Genomic DNA, 26,664 nt, shown 5'->3' with positions numbered 1-26,664 from the left:
TGGCTTGTACTCTGAGCTATATTTGAAAAAACTGACATGTGTAAAATGTAAACAATAACCAATATAATACAGTTTTGTACTAAAGATTTAAGAATGTGTGGGGGTTTTTTAAAAATTATTCTTAAGGATTATGGCTGATTTCTGAAAAGGATGAATCTGTAAATGTGTCCCCCAAACCACTACCATCAATAAAAAGAACTCCAGGACTAGTATCACTCCCATCAGAAACTCACACTTACTTTTCAGGAAGCACGACAGAAACATCATAATCTGTTGGAGTGAGACATCGAACCTCTGAGTAAACTCGATCCCTGAATCCTGGAAAGAGGGTGTTTCCTCCAGTCAAAACAATATTCTTGAAGAAATGGGGCTGCATTTCTTGTGAAGAAAAAAGGTAGAGTATTAATAAAAATTTAGCTTCAGTGTAATGGGCTGAAACTGAGCAGATGCACTTAGACAGCTGAGCACTTAAGGCTAATTACTTATTGGACAATACTCTATTAGCATATGCATGGAAAATGGCCCACCCCACTGCTCTGTGCTGGCTTGATCTATTAGTGTATAGAGAGATTTAGAGGAGGGATTAGAGGGTGGAGTAAGACAAGCGAGTGTGACTCCTGGCAGAGTGAGGAAGAGGAGATTCTTGTGTCCATTCCTCTCATTTCGACCAAGAATAAAGACCAAGGATTTTTGATTATCCTGACTCCGGCTGATTCTAAAGTATCCAGAGTGTTAACTCAGTCCCCACAATTGGCGTCCAACATGTGGACCAAGGACCCTACTTTCACTGAAGTCCCCAGTGACCAGGAAATTGGGAGAGTATTTTAATAGACAAACAGGAAACTTATTTGTTAAGGACTAAACTAGTAACCTTTTCTAGCTGAAATGGGGCAGATATTAGGAAAAGATTGTCCCCCATCCCCACCTCCAACCCCATCCCAAAGGAGATTTGCAGGAAGCATACTCCAATTGATAAAGAAATAGGGTTTAATTATGACTTGGGAGGAGACTAATGGATTCCTGGATACTTTAGAATGTACATCCCCTTGGTTCTTCAATGAAGAAGAGATAAGGGCAGATAATTGGAAACTTGTGGGAGATCAACTATGTGAATATTATTATGATAATGGTTCCGATTCAATTTCCAAAGAAACATTCTATATATACAACATAATACAATTGGCCTTAAAAAAAATCCTGCAAGTTATAGAAAAAAGAAAAGTTTTCAGAACAGCCAGGTGAGGAAAAAGAGGAAGACAAAGAACAGTTTAATGACCATGTTGCCAGAGGACATGATGAGTTAAGTGAGGTTCAAGGGTGTGGTGATTTTCCCTCTCACCAGTCAGCTTCAACCTTGCCTACAAAGCAGAAAATTGACATGCCCCCATCAACTCCACTTTCCAGGATGGAGGGGCAGTGATACCATCAGCACCTCCTCACCAGCAATCACCCCCTCCTATGACTAGATTGCAAAAGACAGTACTTAAAGCCATAGAGTAAGGGAAGGATATGTCTGAGGTGAAACTAGAAATGTATCCTGTGATTCAACAGTTTAACTCTTCAGGTCAAGAAAGTAGAAGATACACTCCTTTTGATATAGAAATCCTCAAAGAATTGAAAAATGCACTCTTTATGGGGTTATATCAGGTTACGTTAAGATGTTACTACAGAATTTGGCTTATGAAGTCTTAACCCCTACTGACTGGAAATCTATAGCAAGGACATCCTTAGAACCTGGACAAAACTTGTTGTGGCTTTCTGAATATGGTGAGCTCTGTCAGATACAAGCTCAACAAAATAGTCAAAGTGTAGTTAATCCTCCAATCACCTGTGACCAACTAACAGTGTAGGTTCTTATGCAGACATTTCAGTATAAATACCCCATAGCAGCATATGAGCAAATTGCTGTTGCTGCTATCAAAGCATGGGCTTCTCTCCACAATAAAAACGACAAGGGTGAGGCCTTCACAAAAATTGCACAAGGAAATAAATGAACCCTGTGCTGATTTTGTGAGATGTTTGCAGACAGCTATTATACGAACTAATGATGAAAATGCAGTAACAAACATTTTCATAAGGCAACTTGCTAAAGAAAATGCTACTGAGGTTTGCAGAAGAATTATACTAGGACTATGCAAGGAAACTCCTTTAGATGATGAGATCATAAGACGCTGTGCTGCAGTGGGCACAAATGCCTTTTATACCCAGGCTATGAGGCAAACTTCCCAAGATCCCAACATGGGAAGACAAGGTCCCTTCTAGCAATGGACTTCCAGGGATACTTGTCAATGCTTTCAATGTGGTAAAGTAGGGCATCTGAAAGCTCAATGTTGGCATAGAGACAGATTGAGAAAACAGAGTGGGAGAACAAGAGCCCATAACCCCATGTCCAAAATGCAACACAGGCTTCCCCTGGGCATCAGTCTACATGTTAGACTGATTCAGGGAAATGGGATGAGGGGCCCAGCTCCAGGGCCCCAGGCAAAAAATACTTGGGGCATGATGGCAGCCAAAGCTACAACCAGAGAATGCATAGAAGTCCAGTACCCAGACATGACCAATCAGCCAGGAAGCCATTTGATGGGAGAAAGGGACAACACAGTCAATCAGCCAGGAAGCAACCTGATGGGAGAAAGGCATTACAATTAGGGAGAATAGAGTGATTTGCAGCTGGGACAACTGAGATAACCCCTGGAGAGGTGAAATCTGTTCCTCTCCAGCCTATGGATCCCTTACCTCTAGGCACAGTAGGCTTGACCATTTCACCTTCTGAGAGCACTTAGAAAACAGTGCTCATCCATATAGTAATGTGGAAAACTAGGGAATGTGTAGATAATATCCCAGTCACTAAAATAGGTAGACAATGTGTGACTTATCAACCAGGAGACGTAGTAGCAGCAGGTTTACTGATACAGACTCCTAATAAGCTATCTGGTGATAGTCGCCCAGATTCTGACTCCAAGCAATAAAATCCAGGAATATACTGGACAACAGCTGTAACAGCTGACCGACCTATGCTCACTATCTATATAAATGGCAAACCATTAGAAGGATTGGTAGACACTGGTGCAGATCGTAGTCATTAGAGGTGCCAACTGACCTAATCACTGGCCAAAAATTAAGGCAGACACCTATATGTCTGACGTAGGAGGATCAATAGCAGCTGAAGTTAATGCTGCCCCTATGAGATGGATTTTTGAAGGCAAAACAGGAGTTTTTACTCTTTTTATAATTGAAAAAATCCCCATCAATCTGTGGGGAAGAGACGTTTTACAGCAATTAGGGTTAAAAATGAGTACTTCGGTTTTTAGGCAGGGCTGCTATTGAAGGCCTGTTAAAACTTTCACCTGTTCCTATCTGATGGAAAACTGATACACCAGTGTGGATAGAACAGTGGCCCTTAGGTAGCGATAAAATTCAGGCCTTATTAGATATAGTACAGGAGCAACTTGACCAAGGACACTTACAGCCTTCTCTAAGTCCTTGGAATTCCCCAGTATTTATTGTAAGAGAGAAATCTGGAAAATGGAGGATGTTGACTGATTTAAGAAAGGTAAATGAACAGATGGAAACTATGGGAACTCTTCAGCCTGGACTTCCTACTCAACTGCCTAGAGAATGGCCTTTTTGGGTTATAGACACTAAGGATTATTTCTATTCTATCCCTCTAGATAAGGAGGATATGAAAAGATTTGCCTTTTCAGTGCCTAGCGTTAACTTAGCTGAGCCTTATAAAAGATATGAATGGACAGTTTTGCCACAGGGAATGAAAAACAGCCCTACTATGTATCAAATGTATGTTGCTGGTGCTTACTCCAGTAAGAAAAGCATTTCCAAAAGTAATGTTATTACATTACATGGATGATATATTGGGGACCTGCACCTGAGGAACAAATGTTAGAAGTATGTCTACAAAAGACCATGGAAACACTAAGGAACTACAATTGCACATGGCTCTAGGAAAAATTCAAAGACATGATCCTTTTCAATATTTAGGATATGAAGTATACCCTTAGGTGCTTATAGTACAAAAACTTTCCTTAAGAACAGAGAAGCTAAATACCTTAAATGACTTTCAGAAACTGATAGGAGATATCCAATGGATGCGTCCAGTGTTAGGCTTGACTACCTATCAATTGCAACCATTATATGACATTTTAAGGGGAGACAGTGCTTTAAACTCACCACGCCAGCTTACAAAAGAAACTCAAGAGTCTTTGAGAGAAGGTGAACTGACTTTATCCAATGTGGTTGAAAGAGTCACTCAAAAACCCTTGGAAATATTCGTTTTTGCTACACAAGAGGCACCCAAAGCTGTCTTTCATCAAGGAGACAGTGTGATAGAGTGGGTGAACCTCCTAGCACAACCAGAACAAAGCCTTACTCCTTACCCAGTGCTTGTGGCTAGAATTTTATTAAAGGCCATTAAGCGAGCAGTACAATTATCTGTGATAAGACCTGACAAGAAATATATCTTTTATACTAACACACAAATACAGCATACATTAGTATACTGCAAAACCATCCCCGAGTGGCAAATTTTATTAGCCATGGCTCCAAATTTTACACACGGGTTTCTATTAAAAATAACCAGACTATTACATAATTGGCGGTAGATTTTTAAAGAAAAGGTTTCTAAAATTCCTCTTAAAGGACCAATTATCTTTCATCCAACATAATATTTGCGCTGTATACTCTCATGACTTAACTATAAAGAGAGTAGTCAGAACTCCTTTTCAGTCCACTCAGCAGAATGAATTTATGCAATCATTCTAGCTCTTACTTATTATCCAGAAGATATAAATATAATAGGTGTGGTACAAAGAATTGCCACAGCCCAAATACAATCTGCAGCTTCTAATATATATCAGCTCTTTAAGGAACTTCAAGAGCAAGTGAGAAAGAATCCAGATAAGATTTATATCTTGCATGTCCACTCTCATAGTGGACTTCCAGGTCCTATTTTTGATGGTAATTCAAAGGCAGATAGCCTTCTAACTATTTTGGCCAATACTCCTTTATTTTAAAAAGCTCAAGAATCTCATTTTAAATACCATCAGGCTGCTCGAGCTTTATGTTTACAATCTGGAATAACAAGAGAAGCAAGGAGCATAGTAAAAGCCTGTACAGCTTGCTTTCCTTTCCATGCTCCTACACTGCCTCGTAGTTTGAGACCCAATGAAATTTGGCAAATGGATGTGACCCATTATAAATCTTTTGGTCACCTGTCTTTTATCCACGTTGTGGTAGACACCTTTTCAGGATTCACTTTTGCAATACCAGCAGCAAAAGAGACAGCCCGAGTGGTCACTGAGTTCCTTATTCAAGCAACTGCAATTATGAGTGTGCCACAAGCAATAAAAACAAGACAATGGACCTGCATATGCTTCTAAACATTTTACACACTTTTTGTGCACAGTATAAGATTTTACACACCACTGGCATACCCTTTAATCTTCAAGGACAAGGAAATAGTAGAGAGGATAAACAAAAACATTAAGACACTCCTCCAAAAATAAAAGAAAGGGGGAGCTACAGGTAACCCTAGAGAACTTCTAAATCTAGCCCTTTACACTATTAACTTCTTGATTTTTGACAAAGATGCATTGGCTCTGGCAGACAGGTTTTATAACCCACCGGAAGGGCAGTGTCCAATGCAAGCAGCTCCACTATCTTTAGATAATCACCAGGTGATGTGGAGCAACCCAGAAAGTGGTGAATGGAAGGGACCAGATAGGTTAACTGCTTGGGGGAGACAGTTTGCTTGTATCTCTACAGATGGAGAAGGAATCAGATGGGTGCCAACGAGCCGTATTCACCTTGTCCATCAGAGAGATTCGGAGCAGATCCTTGAAACAAAGGAGAAGACTCAAGAAACATTGGGTGGTTCCATTGCTGACTGTGCCCACCACTGAATGAGTATGGCAGTTATGGCGTTTGACTGATGGACGTCAAAAATTGTTGGACTTCAAAACCCTCATGAATCATTGGATTCTCTGAGACATGGTAAGACTGTTGTAGAACTTGAAAGCCCTCAGGAATCATTGGATTTTCTGAGAAATGATGAGACTTGCAGGATTTCAAAATCTGCAGGAATCATTGGATTCCCTAACATATAAAAAGACTGTTGCAGGACTTCAAAAACTTGCGGGGATCATTGGATCCCCTGACACGTGAAGCAATGGACAATAGATTAGTTTTGGACAATGGACAATAGATTAGTTTTGGACTATCTCTTGGTGGCTGAAGAAGGCGTATGTGTGACTGTTGTTTACACACCTTCCTTCGAGGACTTCTGGAAATCTTTTACAACACCATGTTGATTCCTATTGTTTGTTATAGCTCTACTTGCATGTACAATTCATGTTTGTTACACCACATTGAGCCTGCACTGGCTGTGGGGAGAATCATCACTAATAGTGTGTTATTGCTTTGTGCTTGTGTAACACCTCTCATGCTGATGGATTTGTGCATATCTGTTTCTAATTAAGACCCTTCAGTCAAGAAACCCACTAGCAATCCCCACTTCCCTTTGGTGCTTTTCATCTCTCTTCCTGAGATGTCAGGGAGGGCATGATCATCTCCTTTTTAGTGCTTTCACTTCCCTTCCTGAGAAGTTGGGAAGGGAGAGAGGGGCGTGATCACCTCCTTTTCAGTGTTTTCACCTCCTTTCCTGAGAAGTCAGGGAGGGCGTGATCACCTTCCTTTGGGGGTTCTCACCTCCCTGAGAAGTCAGGGATGGTGTGACCACCTGTATTCTAAAACAAAAGATGTTAAAGGGCTGAAACCGATCAGATGCATTTGGACAGCTAAGCACTTAAGGCTAATTACTTATTGGACAATACTCTATTAGCATATGCTTGGAAAATGGCCCGCCCCACTATTCTGTGCTGGCTTGATCTGTAAGTATATAGAGAGATTTGGAAGAGGGATTAGAGGGTAGAGTAAGACAAGCGAGTATGACTCCTGGCGGAGTGAGGAAGAGGAGATTCCTATGCCCATTCCTCTCATTTCAACCAAGGATTTTTGCTTATCCTGACTCCAGCTGATTCTAAAGTATCCAGGGTGTTAAGTTGGTTCCCACACTTCAGGCAAAGTAAGGATAAGAATAAGAGCAGATTTTTATATTATCTCTAATCTAAGAAAACATTTTATAGATTCTGATTAATAACAAGGAATGAAAGAAAACTGATCTCATCTATATTTCCCTTATTGGGGATGAGGAGGAAATGGCTCTATTTTATTCATATTTGAACACTATACTTCTGTTAATAGCAGTTAGTATTTTTGATGATAACTCTACAGTAATTATCCACTCCTTCTCCCCAGATGTCTAGAAGACTATTATCTTTAAAAAGAGTTATAACAATGTAAAACAAAAAATTTTGTTTGAAATTCAAATTTCACTGTATATCAGACTAATAACATTCATTGTGGTAATACTCAAGATTAATATGATCCTCAGTATCCCACAAATACAAAAATATTTAAAGAAATGGTCTAGGTTTCAACAATTAAATTTTGATGATGGAAGAGCTGCCATACAGTTGGGTGAGTATCTCTATAAATATCTCAGGGGAAATCAGAGAGAGCAGGACATGGGAAGACTTTTTCCTAAGGAGTTCTTTGATGGCTCTTCTATTTCTTTTCTAAAATGGGGCTATTTAATATATTTCCTCTTTATTAACATAGGCAACTTATATTTTTTGTAAATGTTCGTCCATTTTAATTAAGATTGTCAGATTTGCTGGCATATAGCTAGGCAAAATAGCTCATAATTGTTACTTTATTTTCTTTTTTCTCTTTTTTCTTTGTCTTTGTAGTTAGATTTTTATCAATTAGAATATGTTAAAGTAAGATGCTCTTTCCATAACTCTTACAATTGTAAGAGCATGTAATTATACTATTACTGTTCAATATTTGGTGGGTCAAGGGCACGTACAGGAAGCACAAATATTTAAACTTTCAATCTACAGCTACAGATCAGAACACCTATATAATTATAACTGTACCTTCAGGCAGATTCTGAATGGAATAGACAATAGCTTCAGGAATTCCCATTTCTTGAATGCCTATATCAGAAGGATTAAAAAGTATTTCTGGAACAGCAAATCTCTCATTTGCCAAACGAAGAATTTGTTCCCCAGACTTATACTTTCCACTTAATACCATCTCTTCCCTTGGCTAAAAAAAAAAGAAAAAGAAATTAAAAGAAATTGAGATTACTTAATTCATATATTATTAACATAAACAGCAATGATACTATTAGATAAGAAGGTTCATAAAACCTGGAAGCATAATCTATCTTTAGATGCCCATAACAATAATTAGTTCAAAAAGAAAACTCTAATCCACAGCTACTAAAAAAGTTTAACAAACTGAGTAAAGCAGCATCTACTTGGATTTTATTATCTATTTTCTTTTCTTTTTTTCTTTCTTTTCTTTTTTTTTTTTTTTTTGCTGAGGCAATTGGGGTTAAGTGACTTGTCCAGGGTCACACAGCTAGAAAGTGTTAAGTGTCTGAGAGCACATTTGAACTCAGGTCTTCCTGACTTCAGGGCTGGTGCTCTATCCACTGCGCCACCTATATGCCCCATATTACCTATTTTCAAAGCAAATTTCTCACAGACAAATTATACTTTCAAACTTCAATGCATCTAAGATTTTATCAATCTAGGTTAAGTGGATTTTACTTTAAAAGAATAGGGAAGCCCAAGATACAAACATGAAAACATTTATAACCAAATTCAAAAAGAAAAATGCTAATTGTACACAAACCCAATAAACCCAATAAAAATTCGTGGAAGAGTTATAGAGAGAATGGTAGAGAAAAAATTAGGAAAAGAAATGAGAGTGATTCAAAAAAATTATGAAAGAATTTAATAGGCAAAAGAGGCACAAAAATAAATTGAAGAAAATAACATCTTAAAAAAACAGGACTAGCTTAATGGAAAAGGAAACACAAAAGCTCAATAAAGAAAGTAATACCTCAGAAATTAGAATTAGAAACCTAAAAGCTCTGATTCCTTAAGACATCAAGAAACAATAAAACAAAATCAAAAGAATGAAAAATATGAAATATTTTGAATATGAATATGAAAAATATGAAATATATGTTAGAAAAATTACTGATCTAGAAAATACATCAAAGAGAATCTAAAAATTACTGGACTACTCAAAAGCTACAATCAAACAAGGAGACTTAGACATCATTTCAAGAAATTATCAAGGAAAATTGCTCAATATTTTGGATCCAGAATATGAAGGAATACATTGATCATCACCTGAAAAAAACCTCAAAATTAAAAGTCCCAGGAATTTTACCACCAAATTCCAGAGCTCCCAGTCAAAGAAAAAAATGTGGCCAGAAGCAATTCAAATAGTGTGAAGCCATAGTCAGCATTACACAAAATTTAGTGGCTTTCATGTTAACCGAGTTGAAGGTTTGAAATATGATTATTTCAGAAGGATGAAGGGAAATGCACAGTAATCATAACTGAGTGTGAGTGGGATTAACTCTCATATAAAAGAGGGATAACAGAATGGATGAGAAAGCATATGCTGTTTACGAGAGACATTTCAAACAGAAAGACATACACATTTAAAAAAATGTTGGAGCAGAATCTATTATGCTTCAGCTGAAGTTAAAAAAAAGCAGGATTAGTGATTGTGACCTCAGACAAAGGAAATGCAAGAAAAGATCTAATTAGCAGATATAATCAAAGAAATTTTGCTTAAAAGATACAATAAATAATGGAATTATATCCAAAAATATTTAGAGCAAGTTTCTCTAATAAAAGCCTTTATAAAACGGAGTCAAATTTGTAAAAATAAGAGCCATTCCTCAAGTGATGAATGGTCAAAGGACACAAACAGGCAACTAATTTCCAGAAGAGGAAATCAAAGTTATCTAAAGTTATGAAAAAAAAAAACGCTCTAAATTACAATTGATCACAGAAAAGCAAATTAAAACCACGTTGAGGGACCTTACGTATCAGAAATGACAACTGCTAGAGAAGATGAAGGAAGAACAGGGACACTAACGAACTCTCAATGGAACAATGAACAGGTTCAGCCATCCTGAAAAACAATTTGGAACTATGCCTAGAAGGCTATAAAACTGAGCTCACTTTTGGACCCAGCAATATCACTACTAGGTCTGTATCCCAAAGAAAACAAAGAAAAAAGAAAAGGACACATCTTTACAAAAATATTTATAGCAGGTCTTTTTATAGTAGCAAAGAACTAGATAATGAAAGGATATTCATTCAACTAAGGAATGAGTGAACAAGTTGTCACATGATAGTAATGATTGTGATAGAATACTACTGTGCTTTTAAGAAATGATTGGGGGGAACAGTTTATTAGAAAAATATGGCAAGACCTATATGATTTGATGCAAAATTAAGTGAAAAGAACTGGGAAATCACTGCACACAGTAACAGCAATGTTGTAATGATGACTACCTGTGCAAAAACTGACTATTCTGATTAACACAATGATACAAGATAATTCCTCATGAAGAAAAAATATTGTCCACCTCCAGAGAAAGAACTGATGAACTCATGCAAAATGAAGTATAATTTTCTAACTTGCCTTATTTTTTTACTGCTTAAACTGTTATTCTTAGGAGATCCTGAGTTCAAATGAGAGTCTCAGATACTTGACTAGCTATATAACCTTGGGCAAGTCATTTAACCCCATCTGCCTCTTGGTAAAAAAAAAAAAAAATACATATATATATATATATATATATATATATATATATGTATGTGTATATATATATATATATATATATCATGAAGGTTTTACACCTTTTTAAAATGAGTATTTCAAGTGAGATGTATTTTAGTCACATAAAAATAAGAATTTTGGAAAAAAGAACTTAGACATAGTTATTTTAGTTACAAAAATAATAAATATAGGTCACAATCACTGCACAGCTCTCATCAATCCAGTTCTGGTAGCATCCATTAAGAAGTGTAATTACTATAAACTGTGTCACTCTTTTAGGAAGCAGTCAGTATCATCCATCACTTAAACCTGTTCAATTTAGGTCAGAGAAGAGGTTACAGAGAACATAATGCTGCACAAGGTATCAATTTTCAGCAAACAGCCCAAAGCAAGGTTCCTATTACCTGTGATCATGGAGTCCATAAAGACCATATGAAGACTTTTCTACTTACAAAAATGAGAAAATATTTGTGATAAATGTTTTTAATTGTATGGATTTTAAAACTCCTGAATACAAAGCACTGAAATTCCAAATTTTAACAACATCCTAACTAAAAATCGTCGTATGAGACTATGTCATTCTTTTCACATATCTTTTTTTTTTTTTTTAAATTGAGGCAATTGGGGGTTAAGTGACTTGCCCAGAGTCGCCCAGCTAGAAAGCTAGAAAGGTAGAAAGTCTGAGGATAGATTTTACTCAGGTCCTCCTAATTTCAAGGCTGGTGCTCTATCCACTGCGCCATCTAGCTGCCCCTCTTTTCATTTATCTTAACCAATATTATTATGTGGTTCAATTTTTGTGTGTGTGAAAAATTTCTTCCCTGTAATTCAAATTACATATTAATTAAAAAAACAAGTACATGATGTCAGCTTAGTAAATATAAAATTATAATTTCAGAATTTTCCCTAATATGTAAGAAATATGTTTCCAAACACAATAAAACTTATGAACACATAATTAATATATTACTATTCACTGGAAAAAATTAATATTAAAATGATTACTCTTAGTCTCCCTCTGAAATATTGCCAATCATTAAAACATCAACTCTTAACTCAAAAACTATGACCTCCACAAAATTACCTTACAAAACCCCTTTTTAATTGTGCTGAAATCAGGCAAAACGTAGTCTACCATAACTGTATTTTCTTCTCCTTTTAATCTGAAAAAAGAAAAGAGATTTTAAAAGTTCAGTTTTATATTATATGACCTGGAACTGTCTTCAAATATTAGTATATCAAGATGCATACTTTGCAATATCCATGTCCTTATAAAAATCTTGAGATACATAGCATACATCTTCTTTCACCTGATTAATTACATGTGTTTCATCCATGACATGTAGCTGTCTGCAAATAAATGAAATAGAGAAAATTTGAAATTTAAAATATGGGTCATAATGACCTTTTTTTAAAAAAATAGTTTTTAAATTCTACATTAAAGATAAAAACAGGAAGACTTAAAGAATGCAATAAAAAAACCTGAAAAAACTTATACAGTGCCTTACCCATATATATTTTGATAAAAATAAACATTTTGGTTCCAAAAGAATCAAACAATAAACATCTTGCATTTTATGGTGGTTTTTATTTCTTACAACACCTTTCCCTTCATCCTTTCATTTGATTCTCACAAAACTGTAGTGGAGGCAGGGATTATGCTGAAATTATACACATGAGGAAACTGAAGCATAGAAAATTTTTGTTACTTACCTATAGTCAACTTACAAAAACTTTATCCCAAAATCCTTGGGCAACAAGTTTTTCTACATGGTAAAGTTTTCAGAGTTGAAGGTTTAACTTTTTAAACACTTTTTAAAGCTTTCTTTTCATCATTTTGGATTGAAATCTAAATCAGATTATAGATTCACTACTTATGAAATAAGATAAATAACGTTCAATACTTATGAAATAAGAATATTGAACGTTATTTATCTTCGTATTAATGAGTCAAGGTCAATAATCATTAATACTAATGGTCACTGCGCTATGCTATAATATAATGCTATCCCTCCCAACCAAAAGGTCTAATGAAGTATATAGTGCTATTTCCCTTTTAATAAAAAGCCCTGAGATGCTGTGTTTTTTTTAAATTCTTGGGTTAACTTTTTATAGTTTTTCTGACTCCTCCTCTGTTATAAACTGTCACTTTTAAAAGCTGTCACTGTGCCAGCCTGGAGCAGACCCCTTGTCTATTTTAACACTTCCAATCTGCTCTGGGTTGGGAAATCCCAAAATCTCAATCTATTAGCATAGTATCTGAAATAAAAGCACACTAGCTCAGAGTAAGGGCCTGAAGGACTTTCTTACAAACCAACTATGCGGACTTCATGCCACTTGTTTTGGTTGCTAGGCAATCTTCTCCTGTACTCACTAGTTTTCTTCTATATTCCAGAAGGGTTAATTAAGCAAGCAAGAAAGCTGCAGTTTACAACAGCATCTGCATCTTTTATTCATCATGTATTTCCATTATAATAGTCAACTTAGTAAAGAGCAATTATACAACTTTCTCATTACAGTAATATCTCATTATAGTGACCTTAAGTTTCCACACTGAGAAATCAAAAAGGGAAAATCAGAATTTATAGCAAATATTTCAGATTTTGTAAATCAAATAATCAAACACATCAAAAGCTGCATGACATGACATGTGATGTAGGATTAACTGAGAAGTGCCTCCATGAGAAAAGGGCACAAAGTTCATGATTTATCTCCATAAAAACCAAAGCAGAAAAAGGCTTACCTGTAAGAAATTATCTCCTTTAGATGATTGGTTAGAAGCTTTCCTCCAACATTAATACTAAAGAGGAATAATCAAATTTTAGTTCAGTAATCATCTTTATTTGAACACCATAATTCTTTTACTTAAAAAAAACCCTTTGCTATATTTTTACTACTGCTTTTATTCCTGAATCTTTCCTTCACTCCTCCCTAGTCTTAAAACATCCCTAATAACAAAGATTTTTTTAAAAGGAAAATACAATTTTTAACAAGCAAAACTAAGACACTGCCTAAGCCTAACAGTAATTTCAATTCAATAATTTATAACAATTAAAAAAAAATAAAAACAAAAAGCAACTCACCGAATTATTGCTTCTTTTTTCTTTTTACTTCTGCAATATGGCACTATGTGTGTAAAGGAATAACCACTGTCCACAATGATACAGCATAATTCAGATGGATTATCACGGAAATACCGATGTGCACTCAGGCCCCCAGCTACAATAAAATAATCACATATTAAGCAACCTTCTGCAATACAATGTTTTTAAAGTGATGAGTGAAAGAAAGCAAATAAAATGACTACATAATTTCCTTTAGCTGAAACATGAGAGCCTAAAATTTCAAGATTTAAGAAAGACAAATTTGTGAGATAGTCTCACTGACCACTACAAAGGATCTCCACTAAGTCTTGTTATAGTTTTTAACTTTATGAACTACCTAAATTATAGATAAGATTGATGTACAAGGCAAACAGCTTGTAAAGGAAAAATGAATATTCTTTTGTCAGCAAATATGGGCCCAGTTCATTATCCATGTGAAGCATATATCCAAGAATAAGGGACGATGAACCAATTCTACAGGATGTCTATCCAAAGGCATATCCCAATCTAGACAACTGGCATTCTTTACCATTTGCTTTTATCTTTGTGCATTGTCAGGCATAAATCTCATTTTGGAATCTCTGCAGGGCTCTAAGGCTCCATAAAAGTAGGACAATGTCACGTGCAGAGGCAATGTAAAGGACTTCACCACTCTAAGATCCCTTCTTCCATGTGGCCTTTGCACCCTATGAACTGGGTCTAGACTTTAACGGGAGAGGCACAGCTAACTAGACTGTCTTTGGGAAAAGTTGAAGAGCTTGGAATGACAACAAAGGCCTATTTTTTAACAATGATGGTGTATGGATATGAATCACAGATACCAAACTCTCTAACCAATGGGGCACAGAGAAATAGTGCATGTGAATGGAATACAACAAGTTACCAGCAAACAAACATACAAGAAAAGATGCATAAAGGAAGTTATCCCGAAGATGTAGAATGTATAGCCAAAAAAAGAATGAGAGTTGGTCACGTGTGAGAAAGCAGGGGAGAGCCCACTGGGATTCTGTGATATTAAGAGCTCTAAAAAGGACCCTCAGGCTTTTGGTGGCAAATTTATGGGAAATAAGGACAAGAAAAAAGAGGGCACGACTGTATAGCTGTCTGCACTGGTGGAGAGCGTGTCCACATCTCAGAGCTCACCTATCTGTCAAAGCGCTAAAGAAGCTAACACAGCCGTCCTTCAATATGGAGAGCCCATGGTGACTGCCCTTCTCAACTACAGCTACCTGTACTCTTTTATCATAAGACCTGGAAAAATACTACATTGGACACGATGTCCAACTGTCTAACTTAATTATTCTAAATCTTAATAAATTTGCTTTTAAAGATCATTTAAAGGTTATTTCTATCACAGCTACTATCTGTCGTTAAATTTAAAGTTAAAAAATGCACAATTTATTTGCATTCTTTAAATGAGAGATGATAGCGAGAGGAAAAGAAAGACAGAGAAATATTGAGATGGGGGAAAGAGAGGAGATAAAGAAAGACAGAGGGAAAGAGAAAAAAAGGAGTGAAAGGATAGATAAAGTGGAAGAAAGGGAGTAGAGATAGACACTGAGAAAACAGCCGGGGCCAAAGACCAAAAAGAGAGAGACAAGGGGAGGGAGAGGAGGGAGAGAAAAAAAAAAAGGGAGAGAAATAAGAGACAGAAACAGAGACAGAGAAGACAAGAGACAGAGATGAATAGGAGAGGAAAGGGAAAAACAAGAACCCTCAGAGGGAAAGTGGCAGGCACCTTCCAGTACCTGCAGGAGTATTGTGAAAAAGACTCCTTCCTCGGAGGAGAAGGTGCAACAAAGCAGATTGAGGGCACACACAAGGGGAGGCTGATGTCAGAGATGAGGCCCCCCTCATTTGGTGGCATTCATGCAGAAATGATCCCTCCCCCCCAGAAATGTTGCCGAGGGATATTTGTGTGACCCCAGCTGCCCCACTTTCCCCAATTTGTGGTATCTGTGATTCTTCAACCTGAGCCCAAGTCTTCACAGGGCTAGTTTTTACCTCCAAAGGGAGCAAGGCAGGATACAAAGAGCCTTGGCTGATCATTAAAGCTGGATTCAGATCCTGATTCAGAAGCTCACCCTAATCAGTCTGGGCCTTTTCTCCACCTGTAAACTGAAGGTTCTACCTGATGGCTACAGAGGGCCCATTCAACAAGAAGGAACCCAAATCCTGCAAAGACCCCAACTCACAGCTCTTTAGCTTTCTGAGCTCCAGTATCTTCATCTCTAAAATGGACTGAGACAAGAGATCCTTGAGGAGCTCTTCTCCAGCTCTTGATTTCCATAGCTCCAAGACGTACTTTTAGAGAGTCACTCTACTAATCCATATTTACTATGCCCTCCCACACCACTTAGGATGACCACAGGAATGACAAGACACACAAAGCATCCTGGTCTCCCTCTTCCCTTCTGCTTTCTCGAAAATTCCCTGCCCGGGTACTGAAGAAAGTACCCAAAGGTGCTTTTCCATCGCAAATGTACACAAATTATTGTCTCCATTTGACTAAAGATGCTCAAAAATGCCTGGGGATTCACTTCTAGCTATCCAGTAGCAAAGCGTCAGAGCCAAACCACAAATCCCTATCTTTTGGCTTGAGGACCATCATCCTCTCCCAGCCAGTCCCTGGGGATGTCCTCAAGCAGCCTACAATCTAGCACAGATACAGGAGGTTTACATAGAGATCCAGAGCCCAATAAAAGGAGGGAGAAGCAAGGAACTCTCCATTCTTATCTAGCCATTCCAGGATTGGAAAACTATATTCATCCCATCTGTGACCATGGCCATCCACAAAATTACATTCCCCCCCCCAAACAACTCACCATTCACTCTAAGCACTGCTTGGAACTGATATTCTTCAAACAAGATTTCATTCATTGATTCTTGAATTGAAGTGAAGTTAAAATAAGGTTCTGTGATTATAACGTTTGTGTCTACAAAATCAACCTATAAGAATACAAAACATATTAAAGGCGGTCTTATGACATCAACAAGAATAACAGTTGTTTATCAGCAATCTTGCTATGCCTGAGTCTATGAACAACAAGAATAATTATATGGGTCTTTTTTTTCTTTTAAGAAAGCAGAGGAATAAAAAATGTAGGATGAGCTACAAGGCAGAACCTGGCTCACTCCTGAGAAGCATGAAACATTTTTTTTTTTTTAACTTTTTATTGACAGAACCCATGCCAGGGTAATTTTTTACAACATTATCCCTTGCATTCACTTCAGTTCCTATTTTTCCCCTCCCTCCCTCCACTCCCTCTCCCAGATGGTAAGCAGTCCTTTACATGTTGAATAGGTTACAGTATATCCTAGATACAATATATGTGTGCAGAACCAAACAGTTTTCTTGTTGCACAGGGAGAATTGGATTCAGAAGGTATAAATAACCTGGGAAGAAAAACAAAAATGCAAGCAGTTTATATTCATTTCCCAATGTTCTTTCTTTGGGTGCTTCTGTCCATCCTTGATCAATTGAAACTGAATTAGTCTTTATCAAAGAGATCCACTTCCATCAGAATACATCCTCATACAGTACCATTGTTGAGGTATATAATGATCTCCTGGTTCTGCTCATTTACTTAGATGAAACGTTCTCTTAAATCAGTTTTCACAAAACTCTCAGCACTAGAGACTGAAGAAGCACCTAGAACACAAAACTCTTCTGATGGATGAGCTTGCATGCTAAAGAGAAGTGGGAAATGAGAGGTGTCCAGGGATTAGAAAGCTGGGCAGGTAGGTGGACTGCCCTTGCTAGCGTAGCTGCAAGTTCCATAGGGAAGGCAGGAGGTAGTGGGGGCTGGACACATCTGCTACCTCACCCTTATCCCCAGTTCCCAGCTCCCCTTAGACCAAGGCCCAGAGCCATGGGAAGAGCCAGACTGTCAGGCCAGTGCCCACAGCACAATCCCAGCCCATGGGGAGATGCTACTTGGGGCCTGCTCCTACAGGGGCTATAGCCACAGCTGGAGAGACCCAGGGATGAAAGCTCTAGCCACCAAAGTCCTGGCTCTGCATCAGAAAGGCCTATCATTTTATCAGTGAAGCTGACATTAAAGAAAAGGCCTGACCATCTGCTTTCTCCTTGTAGCCTAAGGACCAAAGAAGCTTTCCGGCCAACTTGCATTTGAAATGTCCCTACTGTTGTTTCCTCCATGTGAACATTAGCTCCTGAGAGCAGAGACTTAGTTTTTGCTTGTATTCCAAACACTTGGCACAGTGCTTGGCACAATGTAGAAACTTAATAAAAGATTTATTCATCCATTCATTTGTGCAGTACTGTTCCCACAGAAGTAAGACAGCACAACCTTTCAACTTTAAATCCAATACCTTAGATATGATGTAACCACAATACTGAAACCTGACAAATTCTAATTCTGAATTTTACAGTCTCTAGATGTGGTCATCTTTCTTTTTCGCAAACTGGAAAGAGAAACCTGATTTACTTTACAAATAGTATAGCTGACAGTATAACAATCTTTGTGTCAAATGGTATGAACGAGTTCACATCTTGCCTTAGACACACAATGGCTAAATAGCTACAAGTATTTCCCTTAACCTCTTGGTGATCATAACTTCACAGATTATTGTACAGGCCTGTGTACAAACCCAGGGGTGCTTACAGAACTCTATTCATGATGTGCCAGCTATCTCTTAAGAGACTTTCATGACTGTAGGGAGTTTCTATGATGGTTACTTCCCATTATGATAAAAAAAAATAAGTCTACACCTCCCTGCTCCCGTACCATTCCCATCCTTAACTCCAAGCTTAAAGTACTCTAGAAAATTCAAGTCTAACCTACCATAGACCAAATGCAAATGCATTAAATGTATTATTTCAATTTCAATAACCATAAACAGTAACTATATTAACACTTTCAAAATAAAAATATTTAATATCTTAAAAGCCTTGGAAATATTATTAAAAAGTATAATTTTTACCTGATACATTTCTTTCCCAAAAAGGTAATCCCAAACTTGTCTCTGGACATCCCAATTCACCAAATAGCCCTTGAAGAATTAAAAAAATCTTTAAAACATCTAATGGAAAGAAGTCCAAATAATAATAAAACAATTCAAACAACATACATTTATTAAGAAACTACAAAGTACAGAATTCATGCAAAATGTTGAGAAAGTTTCTGCCCCCATGAGATTTTTAGCCTACTAGGTAAGTAGAATATACACAAGAGTAAGAATATACATAAACAAGTATAATATCTAATTATTCTCTAATGGAAAAAAATGCAGAAAAAAGCTATGTGAAGTTGAAAAGGGTAAGGTGGAGGAGTCAAAAATATGCCTGGAGAAGTGGCATTTGAGATATGCTTCAAATGAGGAGAAGGAGTCAAAACTGTGAAGTAAAGGAGAGGGCTCTGAAGCTTTCTTCAGTAGCTGTGGCTGTTGCACTTCTGGGAGGCAAAGAATAGAGGCAGGAAAAGGTCAGAGCACATAGGGGACACTGGGTAATCTAATTTGCCTACTAGAGAGTATGCAAAAGAGATAGTATTAGATATGCTGTAACAAAAGAATGGAACCGCTTTGTGGAGGGACCAAACTACTGAAAAGCTTTGATCAATGTAATTTAACCATCCATGCAAAATGATTAAGGCAGCAATGGTGAGAGAGGAAAGAAAAGGGAGACAAAGTCTTGGGGGATCCTATTATAAGAGTCCCTTTAGGCAGTGATGAAGGCCTATTCTAGGGTAAAAACGGTAAAAATAGAGAAGAGGGGTCTAAAGCAAGATGCTGTCAAAGTCAAATCAACAAGACTTGGCAAATAATTGGATATGGGAAGAGAGAGAACAGGATCAACAGTAACAATGCCAAAGTAGATGGGACCAATGGAAGAAAAAATGTCAGAAAGAACAGCAGGGGAGAAAAGAGAAAACTAAAAAGTCATCTGAGCACACTGAACTGGAGATGCCAAAGGAGACATCTGGGGAATATGGCCCCAGAGAAGCTGGCAGTGTGCCCTCAGGAGAGCAGGTGGGACAACAGACCTCAACCTGAACATCTGCATGGAGATAAAGGGCAGAGATGATGGGAGGAACTAAAATGGTGAAGAAGGAAAGCTGCTGAGAAGCCACAAGCACCAGCTCAGCAATGAGGAGGAGGAGAAAGAAAACCTGGGGGGTGGAGGGGAGGGGAAGGAGAAGAAATCCATGGAAACTACTTGTATCACCTACAGATAACACAAATTATTCAACTTTCCCTTGCTGACCTACCTTCTCTCATTGAGGGTTCCACTTTAAGTCCTGTTACCTCAAAATGGACAGAAGTAATCCTTTAATAATTTAATAAATTAGTAATAATTTAAGAGACGAAAGCTGCCATTTTATATCTGCTTGTTTTCTGATATTAGAAGGGTTCATCTTGCTTGGCTTATAATGGAAACAAGTACATTCACTCATACTGGGAAATCTGCTTGGATAGCTTAAATGAGCTTACCTGGACATAACCTCACTGCCATTTATTCTTGAGAAACTTATTTGATTTCAGGAAAATTTTTGATGTTGGTAAAAACTTTAGTTATTTTTTAAATTAATAACTTGTATTTAGTTTAAATTTATCCATAGTTATTTTTAAAACATTTAACTAGCTATGCTAAAAAAAATCATGAATGAAAAATGTACATTATTAGGAGATTATGAACTGCAGTTAGACAGGTAGTCCAGTGATTTACACATACACACACACAAAACCTTAAACATATGCAGGAGATGAATAATGAGCTAAACCCAGATTTGAGAAGGAGAAATAAATCATACAATGTTGCATCTGGGAAACTGTACAGTTCTTCAATGGTCCTAAGCTATTCCCCACTGCAAAAGCTCATCTCTTTAACAGTTATCTTTCTGATCTATTGTGGCCCAAACCTGTGATTTCATTGGTTTCAGAAAATCTCTGGGAGGAAACACTCCCCACCAATATAAATCAACAACTGTTCTATACTTTTCAGAGAGTTGTGTGGGACATTTAAGGTTTGAGTGACTATGGAATCACAAAGTTAATGCCCAGGTAATGCTGGTTTCCCATCCCCTAAGCCTCTGCTGCCTCATATATTAGTATGATACAGATCTTCAAATTATGAAACATTCTAATATTAGGAGCATCAAATTTCCAGATGACAAAAAGGATAACAGAAAAATTCAAGATGAGTATAAACAGGTTACAGATGACTTGTGCACAAAGCATGAAATAAAAGGCATTCTCAAGTAGTTCATAAACTTAAAAAAAATTCTGATAATTTCTGATATTCTGATATTTCACTATAACTACTTTCCTTTGTATTCCCATGATTTGTACTTTATGTATCTAAAAGTAGGATCCTAAGAAAGAATCTAGAGCTTTGAGATATAGCTGAAGGGCTCCAGGACACAAATGAATATACAGAACTCTTGCTTCATTGACTATTTGAAGAATATGCTAAGAGTTGGTCAAGATGGAAGGACACAGAAGGTTGAAATCTGCTCCAGGGAAGGGATCTGCTACACCAAAGAAGCAATCAGTTATACCAGTCAATTATATTCATTGTGCTGGAAATCATGCATAATTTAGTTACCTTCTGAAAAGGCAGAATGTAAAAGAGTCCAGAAGGGTCCTTTATTTCATCTATTTGATTGGCTGTAAAGGTTTTGAGCCTTGCTGTTTTTGACCGGAACTGACAATTTGGAATAACACTGTTGAAGGAAAAAAAAAGCAGAGACTCCTTGAGATGTGAAGGCCTGGAAAATTTTAGGAAAACATGTTTCTCCCTACAGATTCCCCATTCCCCCCCACTCCTGTAATGGAAAATTTTGATAATAAACATTTTGTTTGCATTTTTCCAGTTTTTCCTCTAGTTTTTATTACCTATGGTAAAAGCGCCAACAAAGACGTGTCTAATGAGTAAAGCATTCACAATGGGAAACGTAAATATATAGGGGGAGATCAGATTGGGAAGGGTTAAACAGGGGATCTAGGATTTCATTCAGGAGGCTCTTCAATTGGGACATAAAATGACACTCCTAATTGAAAAATAACATGGAAGTAGTCTACAATAAAGCTTCTTAAAGAGTCACATGAATGTAGAGGTTGCAAAAAAATTTGCTAATACGAAAAAAGTTTCTGAATGCTCTACATCCCGCAATGTCAAATATTTCATCAAGATTTAATTCTTTATGTAAAAATAAACAAGTACAACCATCTCATTAATATGCAAGTTTGCTTTCATCTTTAATATATGGTAAAATTATATGTATACCAAAGAATTGTTTCAAAATCAAATTTCTTTATGATTTATTATCAATAAATATTTGATTTGTCTACCCATTTTATAATACTTATATATAAAAATTTCTTGGGCAAAAAGGGGTAATAAGTGGAAAAAGTTTAAGAAGCTCTTTTTTACATGAACTAGACACAACAGCCCAGATTAGTAGCACAATGCCTGTCATCAATCACTTCTGATCCAAAGAACCAGATGATAAGAACATGTCCTAGATGTCTACTCTGGCATAAGGTTCTATCACTGTTTAGAAACAAAATGTATTGAAGAACAGTGAAAAGTATTATTGGCCAAAACTAGATATATAAGCTATGGACAACTATTACTAGGTCAGAAAGCCCACAGAGGAAGCAAATCCAATAATCTAGAATTTGGAGGTGAGTTCTGATCGAGCCCCTCTCTTGTCCGAAACCTTCTATGGTTCACAAACACTTTCAGAGTGAAGCCCAAACTTCCTAGTCAAAGACTGAAGACCTTCCACAACTTACCATGCCAGTTTCATCTCTGATTTCTCCCCTCAACTATCTGGGGCTCTGTCTGCAATGCCCTCCTGACCCCTGCCTGTCTACCCTCTGATGACATCCCTTCAATGACACTCCAAAACACTGGGAGACACTTACAGAGACTCTTAAGATGTGCGGTGTTTCACATCTTTACACTCGATATTCATAGCGACCCTATGGAAAGCATACAGCTGCCATCAACTAAGACTACGAAAGAGCTTAATTTCCCTGTATCACTTCACATACGCCCATGGTTACACTTAGCAAGGGCTAAGTGCTGGATTAAAAATAAGATCTCTGCTCAAAGCATTCCTGTTTTCCTATGCCAAAAGTAATAATTCTCTCTTCTGTTTTCTCATGGCATCTTGCATACAACACTTTTATAGAGCTTTTCTGTCCTGTATTATATGCATTTGTGTGCATCTCATGATTCTACATTCTTTAAGGAACTCGTGTTATTTTTATATGCCTATAGGGTCTTGTACATAGTATATGATCAAATGTTTATAATAGAAAGAATGCAGGTGAGGGGTATTAAGATTTCTAAATTTTATGTTTGTGGCAGCCCCTTTTGTAGTGACTAGAAACTGAGTAGATGCCTATCAGTTGGGGAATGACTGAATAAATTATGGTATATAAATGTTATTAAATATTATTTTTCTCTAAGAAATGACCAGAAGGATGATTTCAGAGAGGCCTGAAGAGACTTATATAAACTGATGCTAAGGGAAATGAGCAGAATCAGATCATTACACATGGCAACAACAAGATTATATGATGAACATGGCTCTTGCCAACAGTGAGATGATTAAGGCCAATTCCAATGATCTTATGATGGAGAGAACCATCTGCACCCAGAGAAAGGACTGTGGGAACTGAATGTGGATCATAACATAGCATTTTCAGTCTTTTTATTGTTGTTTGCTTACATTTTGTTTTCTTTCTCATTTTTTTTCCTTTTTGATCTGATTTTTCTTGTGCAGCATGATAATTGCATAAATATATTTATATATATTGGATTTAACATATTTTTAAACATGTTCAGCATATATTGGATTACTTGCCATCTAGGGGAGAGTGTGGGGGAGAAAAGGAAGAAAATTTGGAACACAAGGTTTTGTAAGGGTCAATGTTGAAAAATTAGCCATGAATGTTTCGAAAATAAAAAGCTTTAATAAAAAAATTTTTTTAAAGATTTCTAAATTTTAAACTGCTTTCCAAAACTTAAAAAATTCACAGTAGCTTCAAAAATTAATATCAATCAGTACATACCTATTATGTACATATTATGTATCAGGAATGGAAAGACACTGGGAATGCAAATACAAAAATAAAACAATTCCTACTGAAAAGAACTTTGCATTGTCAGAGAATAGAGGTGGCAAGAAAACATATTGCTAACAGAATTTTCTATCTTTAAGGCTACCGTTGCCTTTATATAATAAAAATACATTTTCCAATTTTAATAATTTGTATTTATGAAGCACATTAACATAAACAACTTAATTTTCACCACAACCTCTTGAGGTAGGCAGATAATAACTTGCAATTATTAACTACTTTGCAAAGCACTTTGAAAACATTACGTTGAATAGAAAATAATAAGCTACTTGACAGCAGAGGCTGTTCATTCCAGTCTCTGTATTCCCATCAGCCTAGCACCTAGCAAGACATTTAATAAATGCTTCTTGTCTGAATGAATGATTAGAAGACACAAAAACGAGTTAACAGTCTTTGTGTCACACAGAAAAAAACCAGCATCCCCTCCAGAAGCTTTCTTAGTTATATACTTGTATCATTACCACCTGCCACAGGAGAATCTTTCATTCTCCAGGAGGATGTTTGTAAACTGTGTAAGGTAAAAGCACCAGAGCTGGAAAAGAACTCGGAAACACATAATCCACATCACTCATTCTGAAAAGAGAATGAAGCTCCCTATGCAAAGCCATACAAGGAAGCTGTGATGTCAAAGTAAGAGATTTGCATGTGGCAACCCTGTTCTCCAAAAGATCCTATTTGAGTAATTTTGCCCCACAGGCTGCGTGGGGCAACCAGGAAATGGCACTGAAGAGCCTGGAGTCTATAAAAAGTAGCAATTATTAAACGCGTGCTGTATGCAGGTATATGCAGAGCGAAGAATATAAAATAAAGATAAAATAAAATAAAATACATCATCCTTGCCCATGAAGCTCACTCTTAATTGAAGGAAACAATCATCACACAAAACTTAAAAAGTAACCTTAATTAGATAGGGGCATAAAGAAATAAAAATGAACAACAGCAAACATACTGCAGACTCAATGTGAGCAGAGCCTCCAAGGAAGCAGCCGGTGGTAGGGAAGGGGGACATTCCTGGCAAAGTGAAGGGCCAGAGCGAAAGCAAGGAATCTGAAGGTGAAACGTCCCTGACCGAGGGGACCAGAAGCTGGGAGGGGGGAAAGGGGTGGAGCTTGTTGCAATTTGGACCCTCTCATTTCCTCCCTCCTCCCTGCCCCAACACATCGCAAGCACTCGACAGCTGAATTCATAAATGGGCTGGTTGCTACTCCTATAGTCTCGGGCGAGACTGGCCCTCTTCAGCTTCAGCTTCCTCCTCGGATAGCCACGGCCAGCGGGTTAGCACCGCGCCCCTCTTCCTCCCCGGCCCCCGGCCCCCACGTGTATAGGCGGGACTTCCGGCTACAAACACAACAACACCCCCCTACTTCCGGGTCTCACGAAGCCGCCAAAAAATTGGCTACGGAGTCTCCTTTCCACTCCAAAGCCGAGAGGCTCAGGGACACGGACCACATTCTCCCGGTGTCAGAGAAGCCCTTTCCTTCTCTTCCCAAGCCGAGAAGCGGCTGCTCACCTGACGTTGTCATGACTGTAACCAATCTTGGCATTGTAGGCCCCGTTATCCAGCACGAGCGTCGCCATTACCCCTCCGCCCGCAGAGGAAACTATTGCGCAGGCGCTTTTTTTTTCTTTTTTTCTTTCTCTCCCTCCCCTCCCCCTTGGAGGCGGCCGCTCTTTCTGGTCCTCCGACTCCTCTCTATGGTTCGGTCTGGCTGAGAACCCGGAGGAACAGTTAGCTTCTCACAGCGCCGCTCTCGGAGCAGGGGAGCCTTTTGGAGAGTTCCCCCGTCACGTGATGAGGAGGGCCGGCAGATGCCACACGCCTGCGCAATGAGGACTTATGAAGTCGGGCGTCCAAGCAGGGGGAAAGAAACCGGGAATGATAAGAGTTTGTCCGTGTGCCTTTCTTTGTGGGATCCTAGGTCCAGAAGTGGAACGGATCTTGGAAGTCATCCAGTCCTATCCAAAGTGAGACCGAGAAAGGGCACCGGGACCATACCTCCGGAGCTGAAAGTGTCCACTGACTAAATGAATGAACGGACGAACGAAAGAATAAAACATTTATTAAAACCCTTACTAAGTACCAGGCACCATGCTAAGTGCTGAGAACACTGATAGCAGGAAAAAATGTACAGCCCCTGTATTTTTCACATTCAGGTGGAAGCTAGGCGGCTCAGTGAACAATTCAACCTATTTCCTAGCTATAACTCTGGGCAAGTCACTTAGCCTTAGCCTCAAGTTTCCCCATCATTAAAATGGGGAAATAGCACGCACCCCACTAGGGGGTTGCGAAGGTCAAACGGAATGATATTTTAAAAGGGTTTTGCCAATCTTACAACTAACTATTATCATTGTTCTTCCTGCGTTCCGGTAGCGTATCAGTGACAACAGGAGAGTGATGTCTTAACTTGCAAGTGAATTGGATTTAAGTGAGAGCTGTGCAGTCATCAGCCTCACTCCTCCAGCGACCACCCATCGCTGGCCCTGGATGCAAGGGGAGACCCCGCTCCTTTTAAGAGGAGGTCTTTCCCAGATTTCGGTTTCTCTGAGGCAACCCCCATTCAGTGATTAAGAACTCTTCTCTCTCTCTGTATCTTTCTCTTTTCTCTCTTTCTTTCTGTCTCTGTCTCTCTGTCTCTCTATCTTTGTCTCTGTCTCTCCTCTCTCTCTTTCTCTTCTCTCTGTATCTTTCTCTTTTCTCTCTTTCTGT

At 37.9% G+C, this 26,664-nt stretch overlaps 1 protein-coding gene across 1 annotated transcript in view; it reads right to left on the bottom strand.

The window, feature by feature from the left end:
- ACTR6 (actin related protein 6) overlaps window positions 1-25,775 on the bottom strand; it is a 30,459-nt gene extending 4,684 nt beyond the window's left edge. Inside the window, exons 1-10 of the mRNA XM_052001666.1 lie at window positions 25,468-25,775; window positions 21,409-21,526; window positions 18,786-18,854; window positions 16,664-16,787; window positions 13,818-13,953; window positions 13,478-13,534; window positions 11,986-12,084; window positions 11,819-11,897; window positions 8,013-8,184; window positions 240-378 (exon numbers count right to left, since the gene is read on the bottom strand). Coding sequence (XP_051857626.1) covers window positions 240-378; window positions 8,013-8,184; window positions 11,819-11,897; window positions 11,986-12,084; window positions 13,478-13,534; window positions 13,818-13,953; window positions 16,664-16,787; window positions 18,786-18,854; window positions 21,409-21,526; window positions 25,468-25,535 — 1,061 coding nt within the window. The 5' untranslated portion in view covers window positions 25,536-25,775. The remainder of the gene's footprint in view (window positions 1-239; window positions 379-8,012; window positions 8,185-11,818; window positions 11,898-11,985; window positions 12,085-13,477; window positions 13,535-13,817; window positions 13,954-16,663; window positions 16,788-18,785; window positions 18,855-21,408; window positions 21,527-25,467) is intronic.
- Window positions 25,776-26,664: the final 889 nt, after the last annotated feature.

The sequence above is a fragment of the Antechinus flavipes genome, chromosome 5 (assembly GCF_016432865.1).
Source record: "Antechinus flavipes isolate AdamAnt ecotype Samford, QLD, Australia chromosome 5, AdamAnt_v2, whole genome shotgun sequence".
Taxonomy (NCBI): Eukaryota; Metazoa; Chordata; class Mammalia; order Dasyuromorphia; family Dasyuridae; genus Antechinus; species Antechinus flavipes.
This window is presented reverse-complemented; position numbering and strand designations above follow the sequence as displayed.